Source organism: Spea bombifrons, chromosome 5 (genome assembly GCF_027358695.1).
Source record: "Spea bombifrons isolate aSpeBom1 chromosome 5, aSpeBom1.2.pri, whole genome shotgun sequence".
NCBI lineage: Eukaryota > Metazoa > Chordata > Amphibia > Anura > Pelobatidae > Spea > Spea bombifrons.
In genome coordinates, this window is record NC_071091.1 from 109,571,676 (window position 1) to 109,582,937 (window position 11,262).

The 11,262-nt window shown below is 53.1% G+C and overlaps 1 protein-coding gene across 1 annotated transcript in view; it reads left to right on the forward strand.

Moving 5' to 3' along the window:
- Window positions 1-3,684: 3,684 nt before the first annotated feature.
- MROH1 (maestro heat like repeat family member 1) overlaps window positions 3,685-11,262 on the forward strand; it is a 28,495-nt gene continuing 20,917 nt past the window's right edge. The window contains 16 exon segments of the mRNA XM_053467939.1: window positions 3,685-3,729; window positions 3,921-4,066; window positions 4,148-4,279; window positions 4,408-4,570; window positions 6,467-6,565; window positions 7,204-7,355; window positions 7,605-7,745; window positions 7,890-7,982; window positions 8,098-8,176; window positions 9,503-9,616; window positions 9,934-9,939; window positions 9,942-10,006; window positions 10,137-10,259; window positions 10,351-10,458; window positions 10,549-10,767; window positions 10,814-11,080. Coding sequence (XP_053323914.1) covers window positions 3,708-3,729; window positions 3,921-4,066; window positions 4,148-4,279; window positions 4,408-4,570; window positions 6,467-6,565; window positions 7,204-7,355; window positions 7,605-7,745; window positions 7,890-7,982; window positions 8,098-8,176; window positions 9,503-9,616; window positions 9,934-9,939; window positions 9,942-10,006; window positions 10,137-10,259; window positions 10,351-10,458; window positions 10,549-10,767; window positions 10,814-11,080 — 1,929 coding nt within the window. The 5' untranslated portion in view covers window positions 3,685-3,707.

Sequence of the window (11,262 nt, forward strand, 5' to 3'; positions counted from 1 at the left end):
TTATATACTCTACCCCCCCGTATAACTAATCCCGTCCTTATAACCCGTTATATCCTGTATATTCCTCATATTATATATTATATACTCTACCCCCCCGTATAACTAATCCCATCCTTATAACCCATTATATCCTGTATATTCCTCATATTATATATTATATACTCTCCGGCCGTATAACTAATCCCGTCCTTATAACCCGTTATATCACTGTATATTCCTCATATTATATATTATATACTCTCCGGCCCGTATAACTAATCCCGTCCTTATAACCCGTTATATCCCTGTATATTCCTCATATTATATATTATATACTCTCCGGCCGTATAACTAATCCCGTCCTTATAACCCGTTATATCCTGTATATTCCTCATATTATATATTATATACTCTCCAGCCGTATAACTAAACCCATCCTTATAACCCGTTATATCCTGTATATTCCTCATATCATATATTATATACTCTCCGGCCGTATAACTAATCCCGTCCTTATAACCCGTTATATCCCTGTATATTCCTCATATTATATACTCTCCGGCCGTATAACTAATCCCGTCCTTATAACCCGTTATATCCTGTTTATTCCTCATATTATATATTATATACTCTCCGGCCCGTATAACTAATCCCGTCCTTATAACCCGTTATATCCCTGTATATTCCTCATATTATATATTATATACTCTCCGGCCGTATAACTAATCCCGTCCTTATAACCCGGTATGTCCTGTATATTCCTCATATTATATATTATATACTCTCCGGCCCGTATAACTAATCCCGTCCTTATAACCCGTTATATCCTGTATATTCCTCATATTATATATTATATACTCTCCGGCCGTATAACTAATCCCGTCCTTATAACCCGTTATATCCCTGTATATTCCTCATATTATATATTATATACTCTCCGGCCGTATAACTAATCCCGTCCTTATAACCCGGTATGTCCTGTATATTCCTCATATTATATATTATATACTCTCCGGCCCGTATAACTAATCCCGTCCTTATAACCCGGTATATCCTGTATATTCCTCATTATATTATATTATATTATATTATATACTCTCCGGCCCCCTATAGCTAATCTCGTCCTTATAACCCAAACTATACCAATGCAGAACGTGCCCATCAGGCCCTACACGGTTACTCCAACTCGGTTTTACCTGGGCCCTTGCCTCCTCCGCCCGCGGCCCTCCGGTAACTTCATACCCAGCAGAGCCGAAGACAGTCACTGTCACACCACACCGAAAGCGCAAGTAAAGCAGCAGGCCATGGTTAGTGCGCATGCGCCAACGGGGGGGGGGTGTTTGCTGCTGTCAACATGGACAGCTTTATTAGACACATGTAAAATTGACAATCTGCATTACCGCGTCAGCTCCATTACAGTATTTATCCCGTGGACCATGCTCTGGGCAGGGGCAGTTTTATTAATCTGTCAGGGTTTTACTACTTCAACAGACAGTGGCCCAAAGTACCCTCAGCTCATGACAGACTGTGTGGGATAGTTTGTGAGGATTCAGCCCTCCTAGTGCAAATACATGCAGCGCTTATACCTCCAATAAAATGGCGCAAAGTAGACTCTGTCTGGCGACAGGTAGTTCTGGGCACTCTATATACGGCATTGGATCCCACCAACAATATGGCGCACCGAGTCATCTCGCTCAGCGACACCTCTCATCGCTCCCACTAGGGGCAGTGCTGTCTCTAACCAGTCACATGACTCATATCAACACATCGCCTCGAGCCCTTTCTCGTGCTTTGGAGCTGACAGCTTAGCTCCGCCCCTTTAACGTATCTGCCAATTAGAGGCCTTTGCTAATGGATCACATGACTCGACTCAGCTGCTGTCACAGTCCGACTCAGACCCGGGAACAGGTGAGTGGGAAGTGGGGTGCGGCTCTGGAGCGTGGGGCTCTAATACGGGCTACCTGTCCCTGGGGGCACCTCTATGTGTGTGATATGGGCTACCTGTCCCTGGGGGCCCCTCCACGTGTGTAATATGGGCTACCTGTCCCCGGGGGCCCCTCTATGTGTGTAATATGGGCTACCTGTCACCGGGGCACCTCTATGTGTGTAATAGGGGCTACCTGTCCCCGGGGGCCCCTCTTTGTGTGTAATATGGGCTACCTGTCACCCGGGCCCCTCTATGTGTGTAATATGGGCTACCTGTCACCCGGGCCCCTCTATGTGTGTAATATGGGCTACCTGTCACCGGGGCCCCTCTATGTGTGTAATATGGGCTACCTGTCCCTGGGGGCACCTCCATGTGTGTAATATGGGCTACCTGTCCCCGGGGGCCCCTCTATGTGTGTAATATGGGCTACCTGTCACCGGGGCACCTCTATGTGTGTAATAGGGGCTACCTGTCCCCGGGGGCCCCTCTATGTGTGTAATATGGGCTACCTGTCACCCGGGCCCCTCTATGTGTGTAATATGGGCTACCTGTCCCCCAGAGCCCCTCTATGTGTGTAATATGGGCTACCTGTCCCCCAGAGCCCCTCTATGTGTGTAATATGGGCTACCTGTCACCGGGGGCCCCTCTATGTGTGTGATATGGGCTACCTGTCACCGGGGGCCCCTCTATGTGTGTAATATGGGCTACCTGTCACCGGGGCCCCTCCATGTGTGTAATATGGGCTACCTGTCCCCCGGAGCCCCTCCATGTGTGTAATATGGGCTACCTGTCACCGGGGCCCCTCTATGTGTGTAATATGGGCTACCTGTCTCCGGGGCACCTCCATGTGTTTAATATGGGCTACCTGTCTCCGGGGCACCTCCATGTGTTTAATATGGGCTACCTGTCCCCGGGGGCCCCTCTATGTGTGTAATATGGGCTACCTGTCTCCGGGGGCCCCTCCATGTGTGTAATATGGGCTACCTGTCCCCGGGAGCCCCTCTGTGTGTGTAATATGGGCTACCTGTCACCGGGGGCCCCTCTATGTGTGTAATATGGGCTACCTGTCCCCGGCGGTGTGGTTGCACTCAGGTGTGTACAGCCCTGAGGGGCCAGCTGGCGTGTGTTTTTTGCGGTGTGGCTCGGCTCGTGTGATTGGCTGCCCTTCTATTGGCAGTAATGTCAGGAGTGTGACTTTACTTACTAGTCAGCTGGTGGGGAGCGAGGCTGAGAGGGGCGACGGTGGAGTGCAGGGGCGGGGCTGAGAGGGGTGGGGCCAGGCAGGGGGGGCGACAGCGGTGTGTGCGGCAAGGCCAGGAGGGGGGGTTACGGTGGTGTGCAGGGGCGAGGCTGAGAGGGGGACGCCGGGGGGGGGACATTGCGCGGGAGCGACAGTCTGCGTGGTAGTTTTAGGAGACCGTTAGGGATAGCAGACCACAGAATAACTGACATCTTGTGACTGTTTGTCTCTCACATCACTCGCTGTCTCGCTCGCTCGGCAGGTGTCACTCGCTGTCTCGCTCGCTCGGCAGGTGTCACTCTCTGGAGTCACAGACGATCCGTAGGAGAGAGGACGTTACTCTGAGGAGATTTTGATGGTGACCTCACTCCCGGGTTCAGTCGGATCTCGCCGATGAAATGCCGTCTTCCTAGAAACCGGCTCCTGTCGTGGTCCGCGGGACGGGGGCTCCCGGTCAGCCGACACTAAGGGGTCACTTCGTCCTCCAGCGCCTGCCCTGAGACGCCCCGTCGGATGCGTGGGGAACATCCAACTGGACTCGACATTCAACCCACCAGAAAGATGGCGGCTTCCAGCGTGAAGCGTAAGGTCCTCGTGTAGTTAATGCACCCGCCCCGGGCCACGGTTTGCTGAAGATATTTGGTGTGTGGGGGGGGTATAATATATAAATATATATATATATATATATATAGTTCAGGAATATATCTCCGGTCCGGGGGTGACGTTGGTTAACCCTTTATGGGTGCACGCCCTGATCGTACTGGTGTCGCGCAGGTCTTGTGGTCACCCTCATGGACGCCTCCACCGACAAGGACCCTGAAGTCCAAGAGCAGATCTACAGCTCGCTGTGCTTCATGGGGGAGTCGGCGCCCTCCGAAGTGCTCGAGTCCTGCGATTCCTATCTGCGGCAACACGATAAGGTGCTGGCGGCCAAAAGCCTGGCGGGGTTTTAGGGATTGAGTAAAGTGCCCCGGGGTCACCCCGTTATGTTCTTCTCGCAGCTCTCCTATGTGCACCGCACCATCATCCTGAGAGCCATGGAGACGGTGGTGCAAAGCAACCTCGCGTCGCTGAGCAAAGAGACCGCCAAGATGGTGATCACCCTGGCTTCAAGTGAGATGACCAAGTCCAAGGTGAGCGGGACCAGCTCCAGTGGTGTTTGTGGTCTCCAGGGGTCCCTTTAGACTGGGGCGCCCAGAGTGGATGTCGCTTCCCGAGTCCTCGTGGTGCTGTCTGACCGTCGCCTGCCTTCTCCTGCCAGGACGTCGTCTTCGAGTGGCAGCAGGCGGCCAGCAATGTTCTCGTGGCTGTGGGGAGGAACTTCATCAACTGCGTGATGGAGGAGGTTCTCCTGAAGTTCCAGCCGGGCGTCCTTCCCCACTTCTTCATCATCCAAACCCTGGCCAACCTCTCGGTGGCTAACGGTAAGCTGGCGCCGTGACCTCGTGCATGTTCACCTCTACCACCCCTGCTGGAAGGCTTCACCATGCATTAATGGACTAGCTCAGCAATGATGAGACCTCTCTGGGTGGCTATTCTATGGCTCATCGGTGGCTTTTGTTGTTGCTGCCGGGGAGCTGTTAGGGATATTAATGAGACAAAATAGGCAAAACCAATATTTTATCACACACGCAAAATAACGACGCTACCAAATATTGTAGGACCGCATCCACAATACTAATTTAAGGAGATTCCCTATATTTTATCTCCGATCCTAAATCCTTTCAGATCGCCGAAAATTATAATTCAAATTAGATATATATCACAACGATAATCAATCAAAAATATTATTTATTGTAAACACAATTTATAAAATACATATATGAGTCACACAGTGCAGAATACAAAACACAAAGTTCTTAAAACATGTCAAATTACAGTATATCCAAAATACAGTATATTATCGATAGTTATCAATATGAATTACTACTTTATGAGTCTAACACACAATTAACTCCCATCCCACTCAGCAACCAAAATAATAATCAGGGCGGTAATAAAAAGATCACTAACTCTATCTATATATTATATAACTAATATGACATAATAAGAGTATTAGTGAAGTTCCTAATAGATGCAAACTTCATCTACAGGTAAAAATACCTTTTCATTATTGTTATTATCACGGGTTATATCTCACAAGCCGCCATATACAATAACGCCATATACAATAATATCATATCATATACAATAACACCATATTCAATAATATCATATACAATAACGCCATATACAATAATGCCATATACTATAACACCATATACAATAATGCCATATACTATAACGTCAAATACTTGCTATTTCCCAGAAACGGAATTCTATACGAAGAAGACAAAATCCATCTCTATTCAGAATAATAAAACAATTATATTTACCACCCCTTGTTGCTGTTGTCCCACCGGTCCTTGTAGAAATTAATCCAGGTTCAGTGGCAAGAAATTAAGTGGAAAGAATATAACTTTCTACCAGTTATAGAGGTTAGAACTCAAAGTAACTCCAAGAGTGGAATATGGTGCCAGGATCTTAAGATTCCAATTCTCTGGGGTAAATGTAAATGAGTCCGTCAGGGTCTGTCTGTTCCAGGGTGCGTTTTTAGGGTGAGTTCTTAAGGTGAGTCCTTTAATTATTAAAGACAGGGCTCATTATCAAAGCCTCCACCTATTGGCTGGAATTCTCCAATCATAACGGTGGGTTTTACCCATTATAATTAGGATTTCTACTCATATTTACACCGTTGTCATTTCTTAATTTACCTGCGAGAGACGCTCTGGTCTAAGAAATAACTTAAGACCATTACATATGTGTTAGGAATTTATCCTTGGTCACCTTATCTCCAGACGTTGCCTCCTAGGTAGTAAATTAGGCTTTGGTGGTCTTCCCATGTATCCCCCATTCCATTTACATTCCTCAGGATCTGCAGTGTCTACTCCTTAACTTTCTCATGGCAGATAACATTAATTAGATCATATACACTGAAGCATCATTATACATGAACGCTTCTCTGTTCTCCATTATAGAGGAACAAAGACAGAAAGAAATAATCACTACATGACTAAAGAAAATAAAATGGCCCTGACTCCATTTTGTGTTCATGTAAAATACATATATGTGGAATACATGTTTTCCCTCATAAAATATCTGACAGAGCAGAACTGGGTAGAGATGGCTTCAAACATTATCGTCTTTTAGTTGACAGAATCTGTACACGGAATGGCAGATCTAAGCAGACTGGAGGGCCCTGGCCCCAAGAGCTTACAGTCTGTAATGTTCTTTATTAGAGTCCCTACAAACCAGGTGACCCCACCATATTCTCCCCTCAGTGTTTGGCATGGTGCCTTTCCTCAACTCCATCCTCGGTACGATGCTGCCGATGTTGGGCATGGCGAAGCAGGACCCCATGAAAGCGGTCTTCTGTGTGGGTAAGTGGCCCCCGGCGCCCAGGTGGTTGGGGTCTGACTGATAGACCCCGTTAAGGCGTGAGTGTGAGTCGGGTGGAAAGGTCTGAGCGGCACTCGGGTTCTCCGCTCGCTCTGGACGTCCCATGCACGCTATGTTCTGATGGTGAGGAGCTCAGCTGGGTGAGCGGGAAGCTCGTGGAGATCCTTCACCTGCAACCCCTGCCAGGTTCTCCTTGAACAGAGCTGGGTGGATGCCTGCCGTGACCTGCCGGATTTCAGCCGCTGCGTGCTTCTGGGCTACGTGTAGTTTTACATACATGTAAATCTGCCAGGGGCTGTTGGACGGGTTTTGTCTTCGTGGTTTGTCTTTATGTCCCGTTGCCGTCTCTCTCATGTGTGACGGTATCGGTGTTCCGGTGGTCTGTTGGACGGGTTTTGTCTTTATGTCCCCGTTGCCGTCTCTCTCGTGTGTGTCGGTATCGGTGTTCCGGTGGTCTGTTGGACGGGTTTTGTCTTTATGTCCCCATTGCTGTTTCTCTCGTGTGTGTCGGTATTGGTGTTCCGGCGGTCTGTTGGAGGGGTTTTGTCTTTATGTCCCCGTTGCCGCGTCTCTCGTGTGTCACGGTATCAGTGTTCTGGTGGTCTGTTTTTGCTTTCAGCTCTGCAGCATTTCTCAGAGAGTATCCAGGAATACCTGGCCAATCTGGACAAGGCCCCGGACCCCACGGTCAGGAAGGACGCCTTCTCCAGCGAGATCTTCAGCGCCTACGACGTGCTGTTTAACAACTGGCTGCAGAACAGAGAGTCCAAGGTGTGGAGGTCTGACGCGGGCGTCTCGCGGGCCCCCGGCTGCTGTCTCTGTGTCCTGCGGGCCCCCGGGCTACTGTCTCTGCGTCTCGCGGGCCCCCGGCTGCTGTCTCTGCGTCTCCCGGGCCCCCGGGCTGCTGTCTCTGGGTCTCGCGGGCCCCCGGGCTGCTGTCTCTGCGTCTCGCGGGCCCCCGGGCTGCTGTCTCGGTCCCTCCTGCGATCAGCCGGTCCGTGACGCTCCGCTCTCTCGCAGGTCAGGCTGGCTGTGGTCGAAGCTCTGGGGCCGATGAGCCATTTGCTTCCTAACGAGAAGCTGGAGGAGCACCTCCCCCGCCTGCTCCCCGGGATCCTCGCGCTCTATAAGAAGAACGTCGAGCCCTTCTACGTGACCAAGGTAAGGGTAAGGGGGGGGGGACAGGCAGCCGCTAACCCGCTGGGGCAGGGTTCCTGATGCTTTTTCAGGATTTGGGTCTCACTCAGTGAGTGCTGTCCGGGGTTCCTGCTCCTCACTCACCCTCGCCGTCCTCTCTGGTTCCAGAGCTTGTGTCAGATCCTGGAGAGTTCGGTTGGTAATGAGAGTCGCTCGCTGGAGACTCAGATGGAGTGCATACTCGGGGTGTTACATTCTCAGGTGAGTGTCTCCGGAGACCCGGTCGCTCATGTTCTATATTTATTTATAGTGTGATTTGCCCGATAATGTCTGCACACTGGCCCCCGGGGCCGGCCCCTGACCCCTCTCTCCTTAGATCTGCTCCACGCTGGACGCCTCCACCCAGATCCTGCTGCGGAACCAGAACGAGCTCCTGCGCTGTCTCACCGTTCTTGGTAAGGGGCTCAGGGTGAGTCGTTCGGGGGTCATTTACTGGCTGCACTGGGGGCAGTTCCCAACATTCGTTTACCCCCCCCCGAGTAACTGCCCCGGGCTGCCGGTAATACCCCTGCCCCCCTTATTTATTTGCCACTCTCGGCTTAGGGTCATGGGCTTTTTGCCCTCACACGGGGCAGTTCCCACGGCTCGGTGCGCGGTATCATCAGGGGCTTGTTGCCCTCGCGCGGGGCAGTTCCCACGGCTCGGTGCACGGTATCATCGGGGCTTGTTGCCCTCGCGCGGGGCAGTTCCCTTGGCTCGGTGCGCGGTATCATCAGGGGCTTGTTGCCCTCGCGCGGGGCAGTTCCGTGGGAAACGTTTTGACTGCAGCATTTATTTGCTTTCCATTAAAACCTGTTTGTCATGAAAGCCCCGCTGGGCAGAGTCTGCGCATCACGGGGCCAAATAATACACACCGCGTGTGCTGGGGGCCACGGGGCCAAATAATACACACCGCGTGTGCTGGGGGCCTCGGAGCCAAGTAATGCCCACCCCCCGGTGTGCTCTTGCTCCTGTGATGGTGGCCCTGTGGCCCCTGGGCTGCTGTGTCATTGTGATCAGAGGCGCAGTCTGGACAGTTGATCCCCGATAGAGAGGTTTATTGGTAAACTGGGTTATTGGGATAGTGTGCAGGGAGGAATGGAATCGCATGGCGCATACGCCAGGCAGAGGTGGTAGGGGCAGTGCCACGACAGCAGCAGGTGGTTCCGGCTTTCCGTTGCTACCCTCCGGCTCCGGCTTACTTCACGCGATCGCCGTCCCTTTAAATGTTTATGTGCATACTTGGAAATGTATGGGGGGGATTCTGCAGAATACCCCCTCCCCCGATATGTATTTGCCTCTTTATCTGCCCCGGATCCGTGTCCGGAAAGTTCTTCTATTGATTGCAATTAGAGAGATTTCCTGTCACCGATTGGCTGCTTCCCTCCTGTCATTTATTAAACCCCTTAATATATTTAAATGCCTCTCGCTCTCCTCTCTCTCGCTCTCTCTCTCCCCCGTCTCTCTCTCCCCCGTCTCTCTCTCCCCCGTCTCTCTCTCCCCCGTCTCTCTCTCCCCCGTCTCTCTCTCCCCCGTCTCTCTCTCCCCCGTCTCTCTCTCCCCCGTCTCTCTCTCCCCCGTCTCTCTCTCCCCCGTCTCTCTCTCCCCCGTCTCTCTCTCCCCCGTCTCTCTCTCCCCCGTCTCTCTCCCCCGTCTCTCTCCCCCGTCTCTCTCTATGCTTTATGATGGGTTACTCTTGTTGTTGATGATGTCTCGCCGCCGTTCCTCGCTCTCTTCTGCAGCCGCCAGGTTTCCCGACCATCTCCTCACCTTCCTTCTGCCCAAACTGGAGAGCAGCAACACGAGAGTGCGCGTGGGGACCCTGATCATCCTGAAGCAGGTCATCAACTCGGCCGGTGAGAGACCGCCACTCACACTCCACGCTCGCCCGGGATCCGCGGTGCGCATGCGCTGCCCTCTGCCGCTGCCCTGTGTACACGCTTCTGCCCATTGGGGGGGGGGGATTCCGGTGCAAACACTGCGCCTTCTGCCCTGTTCCAAGAGACGGCAGAGGGAGGTAGAGTCCGTGCGGCCCCCCGGGGTCTCCATTAGATTGTGAGGTTTGGGGCTTTGCTGAAGAGGGAGAGACCTGTCTTTGGGGGGTCATCCTGTGAATCTGGGGGTGCAGTTGGGTCTCCGGGGGTCCGCACTGATTAATCGCTTGTCTTCGCAGCGTCGTTGATGAGGCCAAGAAGCCAGTGATCCTGGCGGCGCTGCGACAGCCTCTGCAGGATACCAGTAACCGGGTCAGTATGTGCCGAGTTCCCCGAGGTCGAGGGAATGGTGTTATACGGAGCTGAATGTGGCCTTATATGTGCAGGTGGCTGCGGTATCGGGCCCTCCGGCTCCTAACGGGGCCCCTCTATCGCTTCGCAGGTGCGGAGGTCCCTGGTTCAGCTCATTAGCGCCATGGCCCACCACGGTTACCTGGAGCAGCTGGGAGGCGAGGTCGCGCTGGAGTACCTGATCCGCCTGTGCTGTCTGTCCCCGGAGCCCACGGTAGGTGGCCGAATGCCCAGCGTGCCCGGGTTAGCGCTCTATTCTCCTCCTGCCCTTTTAACCCCTTGTGTTTATTGCCCACGCTTCCCAGCTCCGGAGGCAGAATTCTGAGGGTGAAGACGTGACGGATGAGAGCGTGCGTCGGATCAGCATTAACACCCTGTACCTGATCAGCACCACCGTGGAGCGCATGGCAGGCGTGAGTACGGAGCGCGGCCGGTCGGCGGTGTTTTGGGGTATTAGTTGTGATGCGTGTTCTAGGCGGGGTGTCTTGTGTCCCCCTTTGCAGATCCTCTGGCCGTACCTGCTGGAGTTCGTGGTGCCGGCGCGCTTCACCAACGCTCTGACCCCTCTGTGTAAGAGTCTGGCGCAGCTCGGCCTGAGGAAGCAGCAGGAGGGAGTGGAAACGTTCCTCATCAACTACAACTTAAATGGTCAGCGACCGTGCCGTCCCCGCCGCTTCCCCCGTGTCCCCGGCGGTGTGTCATCCGTCCCCGTGTCCCCGGCAGTGTGTCTTCCGTCCCCGCCACTTCCCCCGTGTCATGTGCCGGCAGTGTGTCATCTGTCCCCGCCGCTTCCCTGTGTCATGTGCCGGCGGTGTGTCATCCGTCCCCGCCGCTTCCCCCGTGTCATGTGTCCCCGGCAGTGTGTCATCTGTCCCCGCCTCTTCCCCCGTGTCATGTGCCGGCAGTGTGTCATCTGTCCCCGCCGCTTCCCCCGTGTCATGTGCCGGCGGTGTGTCATCTGTCCCCGCCACTTCCCCCATGTCATGTGCCGGCGGTGTGTCATCTGTCCCCGCCGCTTCCCCCGTGTCCCCGGCGGTGAGTCATCCGTCCCATTTGCTTCCCCCGTGTCCCCGGCGGTGTGTCATCCGTCCCCGCTGCTTCCCCTGTGTCCCCGGCCGGTGTGTCATCCGTCCCCGGCAGTGTGTCATCCGTCCCCGCCGCTTCCCCCGTGTCCCTGGCAGTGTGTCACCCGTCCCCGCCTCTTCCCCCGTGTCATG